Raw genomic sequence first — 20,217 nt, 5'->3', positions numbered from 1 at the left:
TTTCCATCTCTCAGAAGTGCCCTTGGTGGGTTTGCCAGCAGCACCAGCTCCTGAGGGGCATTGGTCCTCATTCTCCCATGGAGGGAGGTGACAGGGCTCCCACACTTGGTGGCAGGTGGTGAGTGTTACTTCCTGGCTGTTTCCTGGGAAAGTTATTCCTCTTAACACAGAGCTGAGCAGGCCCAGGGGGCAGCAGTACTGTGCCATAGAGGACCAGGAGCTGGTGGCCACAGTGTGCAGCTCTTTGAGAAGGAGCCATGCTTCCCACGAAAGTCAAGCAGGAACTGAGGCAGGATGGGAACAGAAATTATCTGTGATACTCCTGGGAAGGAAGGAAAAGGCAACTCCTTCCATTCCCAAAGCAAAATGCTCACTCCTGCTTTCCAGCATAACACTTGAGTGTTGGGAATGGTTTCTGCTCACAGTTAAATGCTGATTGCCCATTGTCTAGAACTTGGAGACAGTTAGTTAATTGAGAAGGCAGTCTTGATTGAGCCCACAATAACACAGATCATTTACAGGGTTTCTTGCATCCTGCATTCAGATGCAGCAAACACAGCTCTGAAATAGCACCTCTGGAGAGCCCATGGTGCCCTGGTACCTGGGGCAGCTGTGCCCCAACCCAGCATGTGACAGCTCAGAAATGCACAATACAATCGTGGGAATTGAGTCTGTTTGCTGGTGAGAAATTGAGCACCTGCTATTTTTAGTCAAAGGAACACTCTAGACATACCCTTTCCGTTCTGCTTCCAAGCAAATTCCCTCCTGGAAACAACAGTCCTGTACAAAATCATTACTTGGAAGACTGTAATTTTCTGCAATATTCTTTTTCTCCCCTCTGAGCCTCAGCAACAAGCATCACCTGTCCCACTGGCCACTGTGGCTGTCGCTGCATGCAGGTTCACCTAAACGTACGAAGGATTTTTTCTTGAGGCTGGAAATGGTTCCTGGCAGGAATTGTGTGGCTTCACAAGAAATTCTGGAGCACTAGCAATAACATTATGATGCCTTTGTAAGACCCTTGTTAAACATGAGTGAAATCAGGCTTTGGGTTTAAAATTATCAAGGATAAGGGGAAAGGAGATTGCATAGGTAGATTCACCCTCTCCTGCATATGGACATCTGGAAATGAGCTTGGTACCTTTGTCTCGTATGTGGACATCTGGGTAATTAGTTTAAACAGCCTTTTTTTCCCCCAGACTCATGTCCCTGTCACTTCACAGCCATGTTAATATCACCCCAGAAGCCAGAAGATTAGAAATTACAATTATTATCCCTGCTTACATCAAACAGCAACTGTTAAAGAAGAGGCTACACTTGGCAGTTCCACTGGGAAGAGGATCCAAGCTGCATCCACTGGCCTTCACCTGTAACACCTTACTACAAGGACCTGGGGAGCCCCTTCAGCTGCAAGCTCTGCTCATCCTGCCCTCATCCCCAACAAAGACAGCAGACCAGAGGCAGAAATAGATCTTTAATGAACTATACAAAAAATGACCCAGTGGTTCCTCCTGCGCAGAGGGCTCAGCAGAAGAGGTGCAAGACTTTGCGGAAGAAGTTCCTGAACTCGGCGTTGAACACGGTGTAAATGATGGGGTTGAGAGCACTGTTGACGTAGCCCAGCCAAGTGACAGTGCTGGTGACTTGAGGGGGGATGGAGCAGGACTTGCAGAGTGCCCTGGTAATGTGCACCACAAAAAAAGGTGTCCAGCAGAAGAGGAAAGCACCTGCCAGGAGGACAATAAAGAGAGAAGGTGATGTGAATGTTCAAAAGGGTTTAATTTAACAAAGTCTGAGCTAAAAAAGACACAGCTTGGGCACTCAGGGAAAAGGCAGCAGTTGTGCTAACACATGGAGCTGGGCTTATGCCCAGACAAAAAATTGGGATATTATTCCTGTCCTAAACTTTGATGAAAAGTCTTAAGTTAGTCTTGCTTTGACTTTGAATGTAAGATATTGGGAGTCACAGGTTTGCCTTGGAGGGAGGTTGTGTTACAGACACTGTATGTGTCTATATGTGTATGTGTTCTTTCCCAAGGGTGGTGGGTTTTGGCACTGCTCTGGATTGACCCAGGCCCTGCCAGTCTGAGTGCTGTGGTGTGACAAGGTGGCACATTTCCCAGCCTCCCCAGCATCCCTGACAGCCACTCACCGACAACGACGGGCAGCACCCGCATGGCCTTGCGCTCCCGGCCGTTGATCTTGGCCTGCTTGCGCCCGTGCCCTGGGTGCGGGTACCTGAGGTGTGGGTAGGACACAGTCTGGATCCCACTGTTCATCCCACACTCCCCAGGGAGGCCGGCACGGGCATAGGGGCTGCACTCCAGCAGCCCCAGCCGAGTCTGCTCTCTCTCCATCAAGGTTGGGGGGTGATAGAGCTTCCTGTTGGCTCCGTGGATGCAGCCTCTCAGCTTGGCCTTCCGGGCTTCTTCCCAGCGCTTGAGTCCTTGGAACATGCCACAGTACAGAACCAGCATGACAGGGCATGGGATGAAGAAGGAGCAGATGGAGGAATACACGATGTAGTTGTCATCCTCCAGTTGGCACAAGCTGGGGTCCCGGTCTGGGACATTGTTGAGGCCAAATATGACTGGGGATGCCACAGCAAAGGCGAATATCCAGGTGGTGGATATAAGGATCAGCTGCCGCAGGTCGATCTGCCGCCGATTGTAGTTGAGTGGGATTTGAACAGCGATGAACCTGCCAACATAGCCCTGGGTGAGTCAGTCCTGGTGTGGTGGTGGCATCATGGTAATGTAACCAAGGGACCCCAAACTCCTTGCCACTGTCCTTCCCCCCGTTAATTCACTTTACTGACAGCTGAGGCCTGGGCTACAACCACAACAGCCAAGAGACAGCTCTGGGTCATCACACAACAAGATTTCAGCTTGGCCACCACTAATGGGACACAAACCTGATGGTGGAGGACGTCAGGGCAGAACAGTCTCCTTAGGGGAGGGCAGAATCCTCCCTGCCTGGGACACTGGCAAGGGCCTATGGAAGCAGTGTGCTGCCCAGGCACAGCCAGAGCAGGAAGCACTCACCGATCCACGCTGATAGCACACAGGTTGAAGATGGAGGCTGTGCACAGCATCACGTCCATGGTCATCAGGGCATCGCACAGCACCGTGCTGAGGGACCACACTCCTCCCTGGAACTGAAAAGATCCCTGGGGTCAGCAGATGCTGTGTCCTTTAAAATGACAGGAACATCGCCATGCCTGGGTACCTCAGCCACTCATGTTTGTTCCAAACAAGCAGCCCAAAGCTGAGTGCTCCTCCCATAGCACGATGCTCCCAGTGCAGCAGCAGCACATGGGAATCAGCCCCACACAGAGCCCACAGCCTGTTCAGGGCTTGTGGCTCTGGCCTGTCTGGAGAACTGAGCTCTCAGACCATCAGTACAGCCAAGTGAGTCATACTGGGCAGAGAAATGGACACAGGACATTGCACTGCCTTGGATGAGGTCATGTACCCCCAGACTCCTCAAACCCCCAGTTCAGGACCTCAGGATCTCCCCAACAAAGCAATATTGGCTGCACAGCATCCTGAGCTCAGTCCCCAAGCAAGCAGAAGACAGAGTACAAAGCTCCTCTTCCACTTCTGTGTCCTAGCCACTCCAAGCCCCTGCATACAGACTATGTGAAGAGTTTCTCTGTGTTACACAACTGTTCCACCCTGGCAGGCCAAGCACAAGTTCAGCTTCTGGAGACCAGGTCCAGGCAGTGAGTAACAACCTCTGATTCTCTCCCCACAGTCACAGGCACCAGGGCAGAGCAGCAGGGACCGGTGTCAGTGCTCTAAACCACCTGTAAGTGTTGACTCTGCCATTCTTGGTGATTTTCAGCTTGGTCATGTCTCAGCCAGCCAGCACAAGCTCTGCACAGCCCATAGCACAGGACAGGCAGCAGGACAGACAGAAGGACAGCAATGGCTGATGCTCATACAGCCAGAAACTACTTGCAACACTTTGTTCCAATCAAGTGCTTGTCTCAACCAGGTACAAACCCAGCTTGTTCTTTTAACATTAAAGCACTTTTTAGGCTGATACAGAAATAGGTCACCTCGATCCCATTCCTGTGCCATTATTCCCATGAGCTCCTTCAGCAGAGGCAGAGACCTATCAGTTTGCTTTCACCTGCACAGGTAAGCCAGGTAGCTCAATAGGCTGTCACCACAAGGCAGCAGGGAATTTTTCCTCAGAGTTTGAGACTGTGAGGAAAATTCCTCTGGGTCCCTCTGCAGATACAGGTTAAAAACCCAATAAAATGTACAAATAAGTATGATTTTAGCTTGAAAAAAAAGTGTTCAGTAGCAATGGCCCCTTGACATGTCTGATTCAAACACTTTATTTTGATAATGTAAAATACCAAGCACTATCTGTACTTTCTATATGTTTTTATTAAAATATATATTATAGATATTACTATAGTATACATATATTGCTGCAAGTAATATATTTAACTTTCTATGTATGTTTATCTACAGATAATGTGCATCACCTAATATATATAATTTATTACATATTTCTATCTATAGAAAATGTGCTGCATAAAAATTATATATATATATATATATATAAAAATCCCAGGGACCTTTTTCTCTATAGCAATAGCCAGCCAGTGCTCATAGAGTCTAATGTTGCTGCCCTTTAATGTTGCAGGTTTCAGGAAGCAGGTATGGATTTGTTCCTGTACTGGTGCTAAACAACAGTTCTGGTTTCATTCATCCCAGCACAGAGTAGAGCCACGTGGGGAACACAATCCACAGAACGCCTGGAAGGTGCTGAACCCCAGGGCCTGCCAGCCACAGGGCAGGCAGCTCTGCAGGGATTAATATCAGCCAGTAATGATGTCAAGCACAGGATTATGATTAGAGGAGCTGTAAAGCCAAAGGAGTCTCTGAAGTAACTGTTTTGCTATTTTTGTACAGCATCTCCTTGAGATACCTCCGGGGGAGCTCTGGAGTCAGACCTGTGTGCTTCAGTCAGCCTATTTTCTAGCACAATGCAGACACTCCAAACTGAATTTGGGACCTGAATCATCAAAAGCCAAATTTCTGCCAAGCTCACTGGGATCTTGACAGGTTCAGTTCAGCTTATGAGAGAGAAAAATTTGATTTTGGGCTGCAGTTTTCCAAACCTATTTGTGATTTGGGGGAACTAATTGATTCTGAAAAGGACAAAGGCTCTCGGTCTGCAGCACCATTGGATCGTGTGAGATTAAAGTTGGGCACTTGGAAAATGCTATGAAACCCTTCCCTTTCCCCACCAACCCCCAAGACTCAGCTTTGGAGGAGGTGCTAGGAGAGAACTTCCCATTCTGTGGTGTTTGTCACCTGCCCACCTTGGCAAAATGTGCCAAGGACCCCTCTGATGGGAGAGTAACTTTGGATAAGAGGCTTTGCTGGGCCATGTGATTAAGGAGTACCTAATTCCAGGAGGCTGCAGCAGATTAGCCCATCAAGGTACACAGTGTAAAGATTTAGGGATCAGAAACAGCTCAAGCTTCCTTTAAGTGCTCCAGAGCAACTGAACCTCCAGCAGCTCTTTTGGTTCTCCACTTTTCCAGAATACAATGCAGAAGTTTTTATAGGATGCTGGATGGCAGGAGACAGACATGGCTTCTCAAACCCTTGCAGCTGCCTTCCTAGTCAGCCCATTCTGGTATCCTTATTCCTCAGCACAGCTGATTTGTAAGGAAAACTCTGCCTTCTAAACCAGCCTGATGCCAGAAGAGCTCCTGATGGCAGGAGCCAAGACAAAGCCAAAGGTTTTAGTTCTATTTCCTCTGATACCAGCCCTTGTCTCACTCCTGCCACATGCAGGGAACAGCAGGAGCCTGAAAGGGAATTAGGAGATGCCCATCTGGACTTTGAACAAGTATCTGCCTCAGTGCAGCCATGGCTCCAAGACATGGCATGGAGTGGGAAGGCTGTGACATGAGCTGGAAGAGGAACAGTCCTTGCCAGTGGGCAAAGTCCAGCATCAGAGCCAAAGAATTGTCTCCATGTCCACCAGAAGCTAACTTGGGGCTTTTTGTCATGAGTTGTGACAACTGTCACAGTCCCCAGAATACACAATGCAGCCTGCAAGGGGAGAGGAAGAAGAGGGAGTGGGACATAAGACAGAGGTGCCTCATGTCTGCTCTGATATTGTTTCTTAAATCATTGAGGTCAAGGTTTTTCAGAGATTATGAAAAAGCCTCATCATCCATCTGAGACATTATGAGGGCCAAGAATTCCAGGACACCTCTCCCAATTACTGGTATCTGAAACAAAACCCTAAGCACTGATTTGTAACTGCTGGCCTGTCTCAGCTCCCTGGTACTTTGTGTGGCTCAGACATCAGTCAGGCCCAGAATAACATCTATTTCCACTAAAACTGTAGCATTCTAGGAAAGACTAATCCCAAATCCTGCTGCAAACAAGCTGACATGCATTCACAGAGAGCCTGGGGAAATTTGGAGAGGGTAGAGGTCTGGCCTCTTATTAGAAGAGCTCCATCACAAGCACACAGAAAAAACTGCAAAATAGATGTTTTGATACCAAGCCAGTGACGCCCTGAACGTTTTGGGCAGAACCCATCACCCTCAGCAAGATAAGAAGATAGCACATGAGGTTTTTACTGGCTGCTCCATCATCATGCCTGCTGGGAACACTCATCTTCCCTGACCTGAGAAGGAGCCAGGTAAACGTGCAAATCTGCTCAAACTGTTTCCTCTTTTCCGTAATCACTTACACAGGTCTTAGTGGCAAAGATGTTTACATAACCAACACCCTCAGCTCCTGCCAGCAGCTTCCTGGCTCAGGCCTGTTCCACAGCCCTGCTGCTTGGCAGGGATTAGCAGAGAGCTGAGCACAGGAGCAGCAGCTACAGGTTCAGGTACAGGTACAGGTGTGCTGCACAGCATAGTCCACGTGTGGAGCTTGTCCTGGTGCCTGCCATAATTGCTGGGATGCCTCCACTTGATGAGGGCTGTATAAACTCCTGCAAGTATCCCAGAGTCTTTGGGACTCCTGCCATTTTCAGTGTCTCTGGGAAGAGGAAGCTTGCCTCACAAGGCAGGCCTGTGGAGCCATGCAGCTCCCTCCCAAAGCCATCCAGAGCCAAGTGATATCCTGCAGTAACTCCACAGCACCATAGCTCTGCTCCTCAGGTAACCCCTGGTTCGGTGCTACCAATGCTCCAGGGACTCTCTGGGATCTTCTCCTGGCCTCCCTTCACATGAAAGCAGAACTCTGCTCTTCAGGAATAACAGTTAATGCCTAAGAGTGCTCCAGGCCATCTCCTTCCCCCTTGCTTCCCATCACCCCTGCTTTTCTGGCACAGGATTGATTGCTGGAAAGCACTTGACACACTCATCAGAAAGCCAAGGCTGGCAGAAGAGCAGTGCAACTTCCCCGTGAAAGTTACCATTACCTCTCCCCATCACACTGCTAAGACCTCAGATTCCCAAGCAGGCAGGAAGGTAAGTGCCTTCTGCCCACCAGGGCAGGCAGCTGTGAGTAATTGCAACTGGAAACATTGGAACATGTCTTTGTTTCACATTTGGATGAGTCCAGTGGAAGGAGAGTGTGTGTCCATAATTGCTGCCATTGTCTGAAATGAGCTTTCTTAACAACCAGAAATAAAACCCACGATCAAGGACTCTCCACTGTGCTCCAGCTTCAGAGAACAGCAGCAAAGGATCACCCACATACCACAGGAAGGAATCCCATCCCCACTGGGGCTTGGAGGAGATCTGTTCTTTGAGAGGGTGTCAGATGTCACCTCAAAAGTTAAGTCCCTCCTTGTCTTCTAAAGCTCTGACTTGAAGGAATGTTTCCAAAACTGGAACACAAGATGCCACCTCACAGGAAAACAGCACAAGGTGAGCAAATTTCTGCTGAATGAAAAAATGCTCAGTTTTTTGTTCTCTTCATGCTTAAAAAGCAAAAACCCACTGCCTCAGCTGGTTCTCGAGTTTTCCAATAGGCCCTCAGAGTCCATCTTTACTGTATCAGGAGTTGTACTAAAGTTTAAAACAACAAAACAAAAACCCCACACCAAGAAAGAAGATTGAGGTGAACATTCAGGACTGTCCAGGCCATATTTTCAGTGGCTACCATGTTTGGTACAGAGTGCAAGCTGAAAACAAGCTAGTTTTAAAGAGCAACACTACCCCTTGCATCTTGCATCCCAACATCTACTTCTGAGTTTTGCCTCCAAGGAAAAAAAAACCAACAAAAACAAACAAAACAAAACAAACAAACAAACAAAAAAAACCCAACCCCCCCCCCCCCCCAAAAAAAAAAAACCCCACACAAAGAAAAGAGACCACAAAAATCCTGTCCTCTGGCATGGATTCAGTGGTTACTCTCCCTTTTCCTTATTTCAGAACAAAATGAGTTGGAAATCCTGCACCAGTGTACAAAAGACAATTAAAATGAAAATGGGCACCTGCAGGCTCTGAGCCCAGAGAAGCTTCCAGGCATGGAATGGGAACTGCTGCAACACTAGAGCTGGAGTTGCTCTACACATCAAAGCCCCACTGCCTGCTCGAGGCTCTCTCTCTCTCTCTGTAGCTGTTCCATACTTCCCTCACCTGCTCCATGCATTCCCTCTGAGAGCCAGGAGTGCAAATCCTGGTGCCTGTGCTGTTTTGTGTCTCTGAATGCCTGCCTGGCTGCAGGAGCTGCAGAGGATGGGAGGGAAAGACTTCTGTCATACAGCACCTTCATTCTCCATGTTTAATATCCTGGGAGCAGAGACATGGAAGAATTCCCTCACAGAACTGATGTTTATGAATAGCCATGGAGGTGAATGTACCAAGTGTCACCACAAGCTGGACAGCACCAGTTTTTAAAGCTCTTACAGGTATGAACACCTGTTACCTGAGAATCCAGAACTTGTGGAATGTCTGTGGTATTCAAGAAATACTCCTGCCCCACTGGAAGCATTTTCAGAGGTACCCCAGAATATGTTAACCTGTATTTTATATATTCCAGCAAAACTCCCACCTGCAGGCAAAAGGAAACCACTCTGGTATTCATGACTGCCCATAGAGAGACCTGGGGACTGAAGGCATCAAGAGACAACAGAAAGAGGAAGGAAGAAAAGGGATCCCAATTAGCAAAAAGTAGCTGAGAAGAATGATGAAGAATATGCCTTTCTAACCACAGCAAAAAAGAGGTAATGAGGAAAAGCAAATCCACCAAAACCAAGAGCACAGCGGAAAAAGAGGGTACCTAATGCTCCAGTTCTTCCTTGGTTCTTCTCATGGGTCCCCAGATGAACCTGCTGCTCCACAATACCTGTCTCCAGAGAGGTCACAGTGTCCTGCAAAATCCTAGGACGAGGTAGAGACCATTCTAAGCTCTAATCTGCAGCCTGCCTTGCTTAGGGGAGTACAGGCCTGCACAGTCAGGGCCTGTTGAGCCATGGGGTGCTCTGCATGGCTTGTGAAAGAGGACAAGAGGGGAGATGCTATTCCACAGCTGGGAAGAAGATTCACGCTACCAGCTACCACCAGCATGGGTAGAAAAACCTGCTATTTGGCTCAGTGGATGCTTTCATCCTCTTGAGCAGGGAAGAGCCACCAACTGGTACTAACAGGTTCTAAAACATCCCCCTGCAAGCACAATGATTTATTTGTCCCTGGCAGTAAATGTTACAGAGAGAACTCAGCCTCAGGAGTGCCTGTTGTTCTTTACCTCAGCTGTCACAGTCTTGGGGGTGAACAGGTTTTGGGAGTGAACAGCAACTCTGCCCCATGTCCCTGAGCTGGCTCTCCACAACTGCCATCGCGTGCTGGGTCAGGCCTGTGCCAAGCAACAACCTACCAACCAAAGCCACCTTGGTGCAGGGTGACCAAATCCCATCCAGCCCCCGGAAAAGACAGCTTCTCCTTCTCAGCCAACATGGAAAATTATTTCCTGGCTAAAGATGCTAAAGATCTCCCTTTATCACCAAGGCTCACTGTGTGCCAAACAGAGCACAGCACCTGTCTCTTCCTATACATTTGCTGACGGCAACCTGGACAGCGTACGAGCCGAGGGACAGCGTGCAAGCCGAGGGACAGCGTGCAAGCCGAGGGACAGCGTGCAAGCCGAGGGACAGGGTGCAAGCCAAGGGACAGGGTGCAAGCCAAGGGACAGCACCCCGGTGCGCCTCCGCTCGGGCATCTCCACTCGGCGCGGTTCGCACGGGATCCCAGGAACTCGCACGGCGCCGGCTCCGCTCCCCGCCGCCCGCGGTCCCGCAGTGCTGGGATGCCGTGACGCTCGCAGGTAAGAGCCGGGGGGTCTGACCGCCACATCCTGGGGGCAAAGCTGTCCCGGGAGGGGGAGCACTCCCATGCCGGCGGGGTGGCGGTGGGGAGCAAACCCGGAGAGCGGCTTGGACCCTCGGTACTTGGTCTCTTGCCCCCCGCTGCCTCGTAACCTGCAGGCTCGGCGGGCACACGAGCCCCAACCCGCCGTGCCCCGGTGTCCCCGGGCTGTCTCACCTCGGAGTAGACGTAGAGGGGCAGGACGAGGAGGGCGAGCAGCAGATCGGCCACGGCGAGGCTGACGATGAAGTAGTTGGTGGTGGTCTTGAGCGCCCGCTCCGTGCAGACGCTCAGACAGACAAGCCCGTTGCCGCCGACGATGAGGAGGATGAGGAGGATGCCGAGCACCAGGGCGGCGATGCTGTGGCCGGGTACGGCGGGCGGGGGTCCGGCGGTGCCGTTGCCCATGGCCCCGCGGCGCTGCCCCCGCAGCCCCGCGCACGGAGCCGGGCCGGCCGCCGGGAGCTGCCCGCCGAGCCGCGGGAGGAGCCTCCGCCGCCGCCCCGCCCGGCCCCGGTCCCGGCCCCGCGGGGACAACTGGGTCACCAAGCGGCTTAAGGGGTGGCGGGGGGGGGGGGGGGCAGGCTCCCGGTGTCCCGACTCCCGGTGTCCCGAGCGCTGCAGAGGTCTTGCTGCGTTCTCACATGGTCTTGCTGCGTTCTCACACGGGGCTGTTCTCTTAAGCAATGCTAGAGGAAAGAATTTGAATTAGTACAGGTCGGGTGAATAACTGGGAAATTTTATTCTGATGTGTGTGTGGAATCTGGTAATGTTTAGGAGTTTGTAATTAAGCTGAGTGAAGATCCAGACAGTCCATAATGAAATTTAAAGATAGTGCCAAGACAGGATGCTGAGAGTGTCTTGGAGCACAGAGGAGGGATTAAAAGTGCTCTTAATAAGCTGGCAAATGCAGGATGCTCTTCAAAAGGAATTTTGCACTTTACCTATGCTTGGGCAGGAATAAACAACTGCAGAAATGTAGGATACAGGAAGGAACCAGATGGGCAGCAAGTGTGGGAGCAAAGATGGGGTGGCAGGTCATGAGCTGAACATGGGGGCTGGGGTGTTTTACTGCAGAAAATGAGAGAAAAATGCTCTTTGAGGGGTACCTATGCACCTGCAGGATCAGGAGGTATGGGGAGGTGTGACCTTCCATTTCTAGCCCAGATGACTTGGGAGATATGGGAGCTGATACAGACTCTGCGGACATCTCTGCAGCTGTGCCACTAAACCTCCGCCCAGATGTTAATGCCAGGTAAGCATTCAGGTCAGCCTGGTGTTTGTGGAAGGTGGTGGGAAGAGAAGGCATAGCAGTAAAAGGACATTTATACTGTGTATAAAAGAAAAAATACATTTTTGGAAGATTTTTATGAGACAAATTGCTTCTAAGATCTGTTTATAAGCTGCAGCTATCAGAGTTTCACCCAAACTATTGGGACTTGTGGTAGAAATCCTCTCTCCAAACCCTACCCCTGCTGCCCCAAGTTCCCTTACTCTTTTTTGGAAAGGGTCACAGCTACCCCCCAGCATGTGCAGTGTGGAAAGGCCACAGCCCTGGTGACAGCCTTGGGACACAGATCCAAGCACTGTCCTTCCTTGGACTGGACTAACAGCAGCTAATCTACATAGTCTGTTTTGCCCAGCTGCTGTGGCTCTGCAATTTCATACATGAGTGGGAGAAAATTCCCTTGGTTTAAGCACTTGGACAACAGTCTGGTTGGCTAAATTCTGCCTCCAGAGGTGGGGCTTCCAGGTCTTTTCTAAAGCCAGCAAGAATGCCATGTCTTTAGTAACTACAGAGTTGTACCACCCTTCTCTCCCATCCTAGTGAAGGCTGCCCATTCTCATGTTGATCCCAATACCCATGGATTTGTTTCTCCAGTCATCTCCCTCTTCTAGTGTGCAAAGACAGGAGAGACAATTCCACCAGGCCTGAGTGGGACCACATCTAGATCTGTCTGTCACCAGCACTGGAATAGGTACTCACATACCTGTATCTCTACATTCCTTTTGGGAATGGTTTCTGTTGGACTCAGGTGGACACAAGCATGGTTGCACATCTGCCAGGTCTGAAGCTTGGTGATACCTCATCTGCTGGCAAGTTCAAACAAGGAATATGGTTTCCATCATCTGGTCCAGCTTTTCCTACCTGGCTTTGTTCCCTAAAGCCTGACTCCTGACACAGCCCTCATTCAGTGAGGGGCTGGGACAGCAGAACCATGTTCACTAGAGCCCTTTTTATTCTGAGAAATGAACTCAAAGTAGTAAAAGGAGGTCCTGAAGTTTCATTAATGGAGGAGGCCCCCAGTTTCAATAATGAACCTGTGTGGAGAAAATACTCTTAATTTATTTATGTTTAAACCGCCTGAGCAGCCAAGAGAGCAGGATGGAAATGTGACTGCTGTCCTCCTGCCTTCCCACAGGGATTAGTGGCATTCCTCTAATCCCCTTTAACAGTTAATTTACATTCATTATCTCAACTTTCCCTGTGGGTTAGTGCTGAATGACTCGCAATTCTCAGTGTGGAAGCTCATATTCCAGACTAACAGGACCTTAATCCTAAACTAGTTTAATCCTGGAGTGGGTTAAACTAATGTGAAATAGTGCTTTTGACTTCCAGAAGTGAGTAGCCATGCAAACCACTAATTAGGACAGTGCTTCCATGGCAAACAAGCTACAGACATTAAACACAATTCCTTTCTTGGATAAGAGGAGCTGTTCTCCTAGCAGAGGAGAAGGAATGTCTTACATCAGCATATCCAAAGAAGTCATGTCACTGCACAAAAAACAGATGACAAAGGACAGAGTCGTGGGTCACCCTCATGGAAAGCAGGAGGAGTTTTGCTGGAGCGATGGACTGGGAATGCTTAGATCACCTTTGGAGAGGGTCTGATGTGGTTGGTGTTTTGGAACTACCCTTTTTTGTTTGGACGCACAGCCTGCAGTGTCCTCATTCCCCATCTCACTGGGACAGTAGCTGTGGAAGCACCACAGCTGTTTCTGGCATCAGGAAGAGGGCAGCACCAGAAAAACACCCAAAGCAACAAACCAGTGGGAGATCTGCCTTTTTGGAGTGTTTTGGAGTGTTTGGAAAAGAAACTCCAGGAGATAAGCAGTGTGGTTTATGGCTGTGGTGGAGCTGGACCCTGACCAAAGGAAGCTGGTCTTCTGCCAAGGAGCCAGGAGGAGTCCTGCAGAGACTCCCCCAGGATAAATTAATGGAGGACTGGATTCCCAGCCAGTTCAAAGGATCAGGAAGTTTACGAAGTGAGACATCTGTCAGAGTCTCCACAAGGAGATGGAATTTTTATCACCGTAATTTTTCACATCTGAGGCACTACAAATTTAAATAGAAAAGGGGAACAATGTGGCTGCCAAAGTTTCAGGACAGATGTGCCAAAGTCGGCTGATGAATAGTGCCCTGATAGCATCAGCTCTCCTGGCTGCCTTCAGGTTCAGGACAAAGGGAGGAAAACAAAGAGCTTTCAAGGCCAATCGTGTTCCTATTATTTGCTATATTCAGCCTGGCAATTTTCTGTGAGACACTCATAGGCAACAAAGCCATCCTGCTTTCCAATCTCCTGTAATGCATTTCTCAAAAAAGAGGCAGAGGCAGCATCCCCCCTCTCAGGTGAGCTTTTGCAAGGAGGGAAGAAGATGGCTCATCTCTCTGGGCTTTCCAGACTCCAAGAAGCTGCAGGGATTTATTTACATGCTGAATGGATCTCTTGACATTTACCATTCTGGTAAGTTATGATAAACCCATGTAAGATGTAAAAACTAATGCTAGTGGTTATCTGTGGGGGGTGAAACTATGGAGAAAATGGCTGCATTTTCCATCTCTGTTTGCTTGGAGTCAAAACTAGATGTTTTTGTGGATGCCTGGTTTCAGCTTAACCACAATTGATCTCACACAAGGGTGACTCGATGAGATACAAGGGCTTGTGCCACAGGACAGATCAAAATAATATAACTCAAGAGCTCCTACTGGGTGTAAAACATCCCTGAGATTATTAGACCCCTTTGTTGGGAAAAACCTCCTGGGCAGGGGGAGAAGTGGAAGACAACACAAGCAGGAAAGGCAGGGAAAGGCGTGACTGGGAGCAGCAAGCACCTGTAAGTGCTCCTCCCTCCGTGCTCATCCTGGCAAAGCCTGCTCCTGTTTACTGGAAAGGGTGTCCCTTCAGGTCCCTGACAAAGCCAGGGAGGGATGAGCTGAAATGCAGCCCAGGCAGCTGTCAGGAACTGCTGGGATGGCACACCTGGGACAGCTGGCCACAGTGCACATTCTAATTCTTCTAATTCGAACTAATTCCCCGAAGTGCTTTCTCCTCTTCCCAGACACACAAACAGCTGGAGGCTGAGATTACAGCGCTGATGCCAATTAGAGCCGTGATAAGGCAGGACACAAGGGAAGTGTGAGCGCGCTCAGTGCTCCCGCACTGCAGGTGCAGGGAGCTTCCAGCCAGGCAGGAGGCAGCGCTGGGCAGCAGGGCAAGGGTGGCCAGAGCAGCCTGGGGAGGAAGACAACCAATCCTCTGTGGTCATGTCCCTGTGTTAAAGGATAAAAGCATGGCTTTCTCTGCACAACCCAGGCAATGTGTGGATGAAATTATTTCTGCTGCACGTCCTGACCAGAATGAAGTAATGCCTTGATTCTCTGACACTAAAAATGTTGCTGGGGAGTTTTTTGGTTTTCCCGCAGTTTTGGTGATGCCTGCACTGGGATGTGTTCCACCCTGGGAACATAACCAGAGGGAAGGTATTTTTTTTTTTCCCACTTGGGTGGGATAACCTGGGGAGATTTGGAAGGAGTTCCATGGGGTGTAAAATTCCAGCAGGTGACTGATGGGGGTGACAGCTTGTCTTTAAAAACTACTTTGGGCTTCCTTGGTGACAGGGAGACAGCCATGATGCACTCATAGGATTGGAAAACAGAGTTCCCTTCTTCCTGTAAAAAAAGCTGTGCCCTGAGCTTGGCTTTTCCTTTTCTGGATCACAGTGCCAGCCACAGTAGGCCAACCCTTCTTTCCCCTTACAGTACCCATTCCCAAAGCAGGCAGGAAGAATTTCTTCTCAGGAAGAATTTCCTCATGAAAAAGGTGGCCAGGCAATGGAAGGGGCTGCCCAGGGATGTGGTGGAGACCCCATCCCTGGAGGTGCCCAAGGAATAACTGGATGTGACACTCAGTGCTCTGGGCTGGGTGATGGTGATAAGGTGGATGGTGGGCACAGTTGGACTTGATGGTCTTGGAGGTCCTTTCCAACCTCAATGATTCCAGGATTCTATGATTTGCTTGTAGGAGGGGAGTGCCTCATGGCAGCCCTTCCAGATTCAAGGCTTGTCAGAGGTGTTTCTGCTGCAGGATGGGCCTGGCTCATCCAGCATCCCTAGGGAGGCATCCCAGGGGACCCTCTGGTTAGCACCTATCCCTGCTTCAGAGGGACCTTCTCTCTTGCAAAGCACCTCTTATCTCTTATCCTTGGAGAGCCAAGGCACCCTGCCAGCGCCCAAGGTACCACTCCTGCACCAACAGGATACTTTTTCCCTTGTTCTTCCCAGTTCTTAGCAAAATGTTTCAAGCATTTGGGGACTTTTTCCTTTTTTTCAGTATGAGCCAAACACATAATATTTAATGTTTTTTTCCTTCAAAGGAGCTGGGGTTTACTGCAGATTTTACCCAATGGTTTGGCAAGAAGCAGATACAGCTTTGACCAAAATGACTGAGATCTGCTCCAGCACAACCCAGAGCTCTTGACAAATGTTTTGCTGTCCTTGCCCCTGGATAATGCTGCCAGCCATGGATGTCACCAGCATGTCCAGCACCTTCCCTCCTGACTTCAGACCAAGCAGGAACAACTCCAGGTATGTGACATTTTGTGCTTTTGTCCCTCACATCTGGTTTTTGTTTTAAACTGGTGCAAATCCAGAAAGGTGCCACATATTTCAGTCAAACAAAGCAGGGGAGAGACACAGGCAATCCAAGCCACCTCAGGAGCAAGTAGGTACAAAGAGAGACAAATGTATCCTGGATCTACACACCTTCTTAGCTTAATTTGCCCCTTTGAGATTGGAGTAAGTGTTTTTCTGAGGTTCCATGACCACTGTGATTTTCCTCCTTCTTCCAAGCCCACCTGGGCTGCCTTACTTGCCTCTTCCTTCCATCCCACTCTTCACTCTTACAGCCAAAATCATGAAATCAGGTGGTAAAGATTAAAACCACTCCTGAAAGCATCCTGTGCAAGAAAGGAGCATTTAGAAGGCTAAATCCTCCAATCCCTTTATTCCAATTAGGGTCCTTTCTCTTACAGACCAGGGAGTGATGCAAGGAACCGCCTCCAGTCTGCTCCCAGCTGGAGCAGCATCGCCGTCATCGCAGTGGCGTGGGCCAGGCTTACCTGCAAACACACAGAGCCAATCCCCACTGCCCACATGGCCTGACACAGACACAGGAAGGGGAAAAAGGGAATGGGGGAGGTAGAAGTTCTTGAACACCCTGTAAGCTGATTAAAGGGTATTTTACGTAGGAAGGATTTAGCCATGCAGTTCCTAGTACCATCTGACCTCAATAAACTCCCCTTCCATGGGCTGGTACTGCCATTGCATGGGGCACAGCCTGTGCTGGGCTCCCCAAAGGTCAGCTGCACCTGGACAGCTCCATCAGGACTTGGGACACCATTGCTGGACACGTGTGGGGCATGACATGGTCCTCCCACAGCCTTCTTGGCCTGGCTTAACCCTTGTGCATTTTACCATCCCAAACCCAGGGTGTAAAGCATGGCTGTAAGATTTTGGGATGTGTTTTGGCCGGTCAAGGTGTCCCTAGGAAGAAGAGAAGCTCCAGCAGATCCTGGGGTGTTGGGTTCTGGACAGGCTGGCAAGGATTGGGCAAACTTTGTAAGGATTGCCCTGAATAAACAGCAACCCCCAAGGCTGGATGTGCTTTCCTTCTCCAGGGCAGGAGCAACTATGTCCACTTGACTATAGCAGCATTTTTCCAGCCTGTTCTTAATGCTCTCTAGAGGAGGCCTCTGAATGCATCCACACTTCTTCACCAGAAAAAAACATTTTCTGATCTCCTGCATCAATTACTTTGAATGGGAATTTCTCCCCTTCACAACTCATAATTACCCCCCCCCCCCCCCCAGAGCTCTGAGTGCTGATTTTGGAGAGTCTGCCTGCATCCTCCCTGTGCTATGGGCTAGGATAGCTCTGTGATGAAATCCTCTCTTTTCTGAAATGCAGTTTCTTGTATTTACCTCCAACATCAAAAAAAGGCTAGGCTCACATGCTCCCTCAAATATTGCCAGATTTGGGGCTAAAGCATTTAACATGGCTCTAAGATGCTGCCTTTCACACTGCTGGTTTGGTGACCCCTCCCACTGTAAAGAGGAGGAAAAAGACCTTCCTCAGTTCCGTTCTCAGCTCTGATGCCTTTGAGACAGAGCAGTAACCAGAGCCTGGGTGTTGAAGGGGGGTGGTCCCTGTGTTTCATAATCTTTGCTCTCTGTTGGCACGAGGGTGTCCCAGGCATCAGCGTGGCTACTGGGAATAGCCCTGGCACCCATGGCAACTGGATTTACTTAATGCATCCCATCACAGGCCTCTCCATGCTGGGCATGTCAGTCGGTGTCAAGCCTAAGCACAAGTGACTGCACAAAGATCCTGATGGCTTTATACCTGGCAGCGTCCCCAGGGCAGCTCAGGGATGGCCCCAAAGCTCACAGATCCCTTCTCCATCTTGTCCTGGGGCATTTCTCCCTGCTGTCTTCAAGGAGTGTGTGTGCACAGCCTCAGCACTGCTCAGTGTCACCTGTTTGTGGCACTTTGCTAAAATTCCTGTGCCATGGACAGGTCAGTCAGGGCAGCCAGGGGCTGGGATCAGTCCAGCCCAGATTTCCCACACCTGCAGGCGTGGCAGTGGTACAGCAGCAGGGATCAGGTGAGGCCGCTCATTTCCTCTGCCACTCTTAGAGCTGGAAAATAGCTGAAAGCTTTTCTCTGCAGTGATGCTGCACATAGATAATGGGTTATAGATTTCATCTAAATGGGTGATTTAATCCTGCTTTGTGCCTGCTGGATGCAGGCAAGGGGAATCTCCACTCTCCTGCTGGGACTTGGAGTGTTCACACAAATGGAGAATCAAGGTGCAAATTCACAAAGCTCCTTTCAACAGATATTGTTAGGCAGGATTCTTTATTGCTCCTATTTCCATAATGTCTCCTGATGAGAGTTTGATGTAAATTCTGGTTAAAGAGAATCAAATGTTGTTTCAGGACTGAGAAATTGGTTTGGGCTCTGGTTTATTCAGTTATAAATTTCAGCTTGAAAATGCTTTTGAGCTCTCTTCATGGCCCTGAATTTCCTCATCGGGGCTTTCAGAGCTGCCCTGGAGCTTGAGCCCACATTTGTCACCTGCATTAAGTTGCAGCAGTGCTGGGCATAGCCACACCATTTTCTACCCCATCACCTTTTCACTCTGCCCCTGCTGCTGGAGGCAAACCCCGTTTTTTGTTGCAAAACAGTTAATCAGGTTACTTATTTCATGTTCTTCCAGTCCCCAGAACATTTTAGTGTCCTGTCATACACCCTCTACTGCCATCGTGGGGCCACTTTGTTATTCCAACCTCTTCTCTGTCCTCTCGTGGCAAACTGAGTTTCCCCAGGGCTTGGAGGCATTTCAGACCCATTGAGGTTGTTTGCAAAGGAAGGAAAATCACATTAGTGATTTTTACCTCCAGCATCTTGTCCAGCCTCATTTATAAACCTGAAGCTGCCAGCACCACTGCAGGCAGAAGCAGAGGCAGAAGGCTGCAGCTGGAGAGAGCAGGTTCAGAGAGGAGAGGAAAGTGGCTGGGAAACACCTGGACCAGAGCAGGTCCCAGAGGAGGAAATGGGCTCCCCTGTCCTAGTGCTGACCATGGCATGTCTTGATGCTCCAGGCCTGGAATGGGACCTGGAGTGACCCTGCTGTTTCCCCTGTCCCTGCTGCAGGGCTCTGGCTGCAGCCTGCACTCACAAGCCAGAGGTTCTGCTCATCAGGTCCTGGGGCATTCTTCCAAGGGAAAGAAAATGAGGAAAATCCTGTCCCTCCCAGTCCTCTAGTCATGAGAACACCCTTTGCTTTTCCAAGGAAAAAGATAAGTAGATAAGAAGTGTAATACAGCTCCCATTTCTCCAGTTGGAAGATTAAATTTTTATTATTATTATTATTCCTTATTCCTTCCAAGCTACTTTATACCATACAAAGAAGAGAGAAAGGGTAATCTTATTTTCTTCCTCTATTTCTGAGTCACCTTTAGCTGCAGTATTTGAGACCAGCCAAACCCCAGCAATGGCAGGGAATATATTCAGGATGTTTTCCATACATGTATAAGTATGCTGGCTTTTTAGATGCTGTGACAGAATTTGTACTGACAGACCTTTCCCAGTTGAAACCACAGTTCAAAAGGTGTTGTCCCCTCATGGAAAAGTGAGCCCTGATCCTACTGATTAGGCAATTGCCCTAAAAAAGTGACACTTTGTTCAGCCAAATCACTGCTGCACACAGGGACTCCCTGACAGATCCTGGCAATTGCAAACAGCCCAAGCCAGGATGAAATTACAAGAAGAGAAGATTAGGCTCCTATCAAGAGGTAATTAAAGCCAGGAAATAATGATGACAATCATAGCAAATCAATTGGTACAAGGATGTTTGCCCAACAAATGTCATTATAGGCAGAAGCAGGAATTATTATCCATCAGCAGAAATATTCCATCAAATTGCTGTGAATGACCTGATCAGGTAATTAAAGGGACATTCCAACCCCGCTGCATTATTTGCTGTTAATCATGATTGCTCATATCCATATCTTTACTCAAATAATTGTTTCTGATAAGGCTGCAAATTTATAGAGGTCCCCAAGAG

At 49.2% G+C, this 20,217-nt stretch overlaps 1 protein-coding gene across 1 annotated transcript; it reads right to left on the bottom strand.

The window, feature by feature from the left end:
* Positions 1 to 1,488: 1,488 nt before the first annotated feature.
* Positions 1,489 to 10,717, bottom strand: DRD4 (dopamine receptor D4). The gene is made up of 4 exons (XM_063158398.1): positions 10,487 to 10,717; positions 3,045 to 3,157; positions 2,153 to 2,700; positions 1,489 to 1,727 (listed from the first exon to the last, which is right to left on the bottom strand). The coding sequence occupies exons 1-4, from the start codon at positions 10,715 to 10,717 to the stop codon at positions 1,525 to 1,527; spliced, it is 1,095 nt and encodes a 364-aa protein (XP_063014468.1). The 3' UTR covers positions 1,489 to 1,524.
* Positions 10,718 to 20,217: the final 9,500 nt, after the last annotated feature.

Source organism: Melospiza melodia, chromosome 6 (genome assembly GCF_035770615.1).
Source record: "Melospiza melodia melodia isolate bMelMel2 chromosome 6, bMelMel2.pri, whole genome shotgun sequence".
Classification (NCBI taxonomy): Eukaryota; Metazoa; Chordata; class Aves; order Passeriformes; family Passerellidae; genus Melospiza; species Melospiza melodia.
Note: the sequence above shows the minus strand (reverse complement) of the source record. Positions and strands in the feature narration are given on the sequence as shown.

Bases quoted from the DNA above. Each gene is read 5' to 3' on its own strand.
- DRD4 (XM_063158398.1), bottom strand. From the start codon at position 10,717: ATGGGCAACGGCACCGCCGGACCCCCGCCCGCCGTACCCGGCCACAGC. The intron at 2,701-3,044 runs GTGAGTGCTTCC...CTATGTTGGCAG, and splicing joins TGTGCTATCAGCGTGGATCG to GTTCATCGCTGTTCAAATCC. The intron at 1,728-2,152 runs GTGAGTGGCTGT...TCCTCCTGGCAG, and splicing joins GGTGCTGCCCGTCGTTGTCG to GTGCTTTCCTCTTCTGCTGG.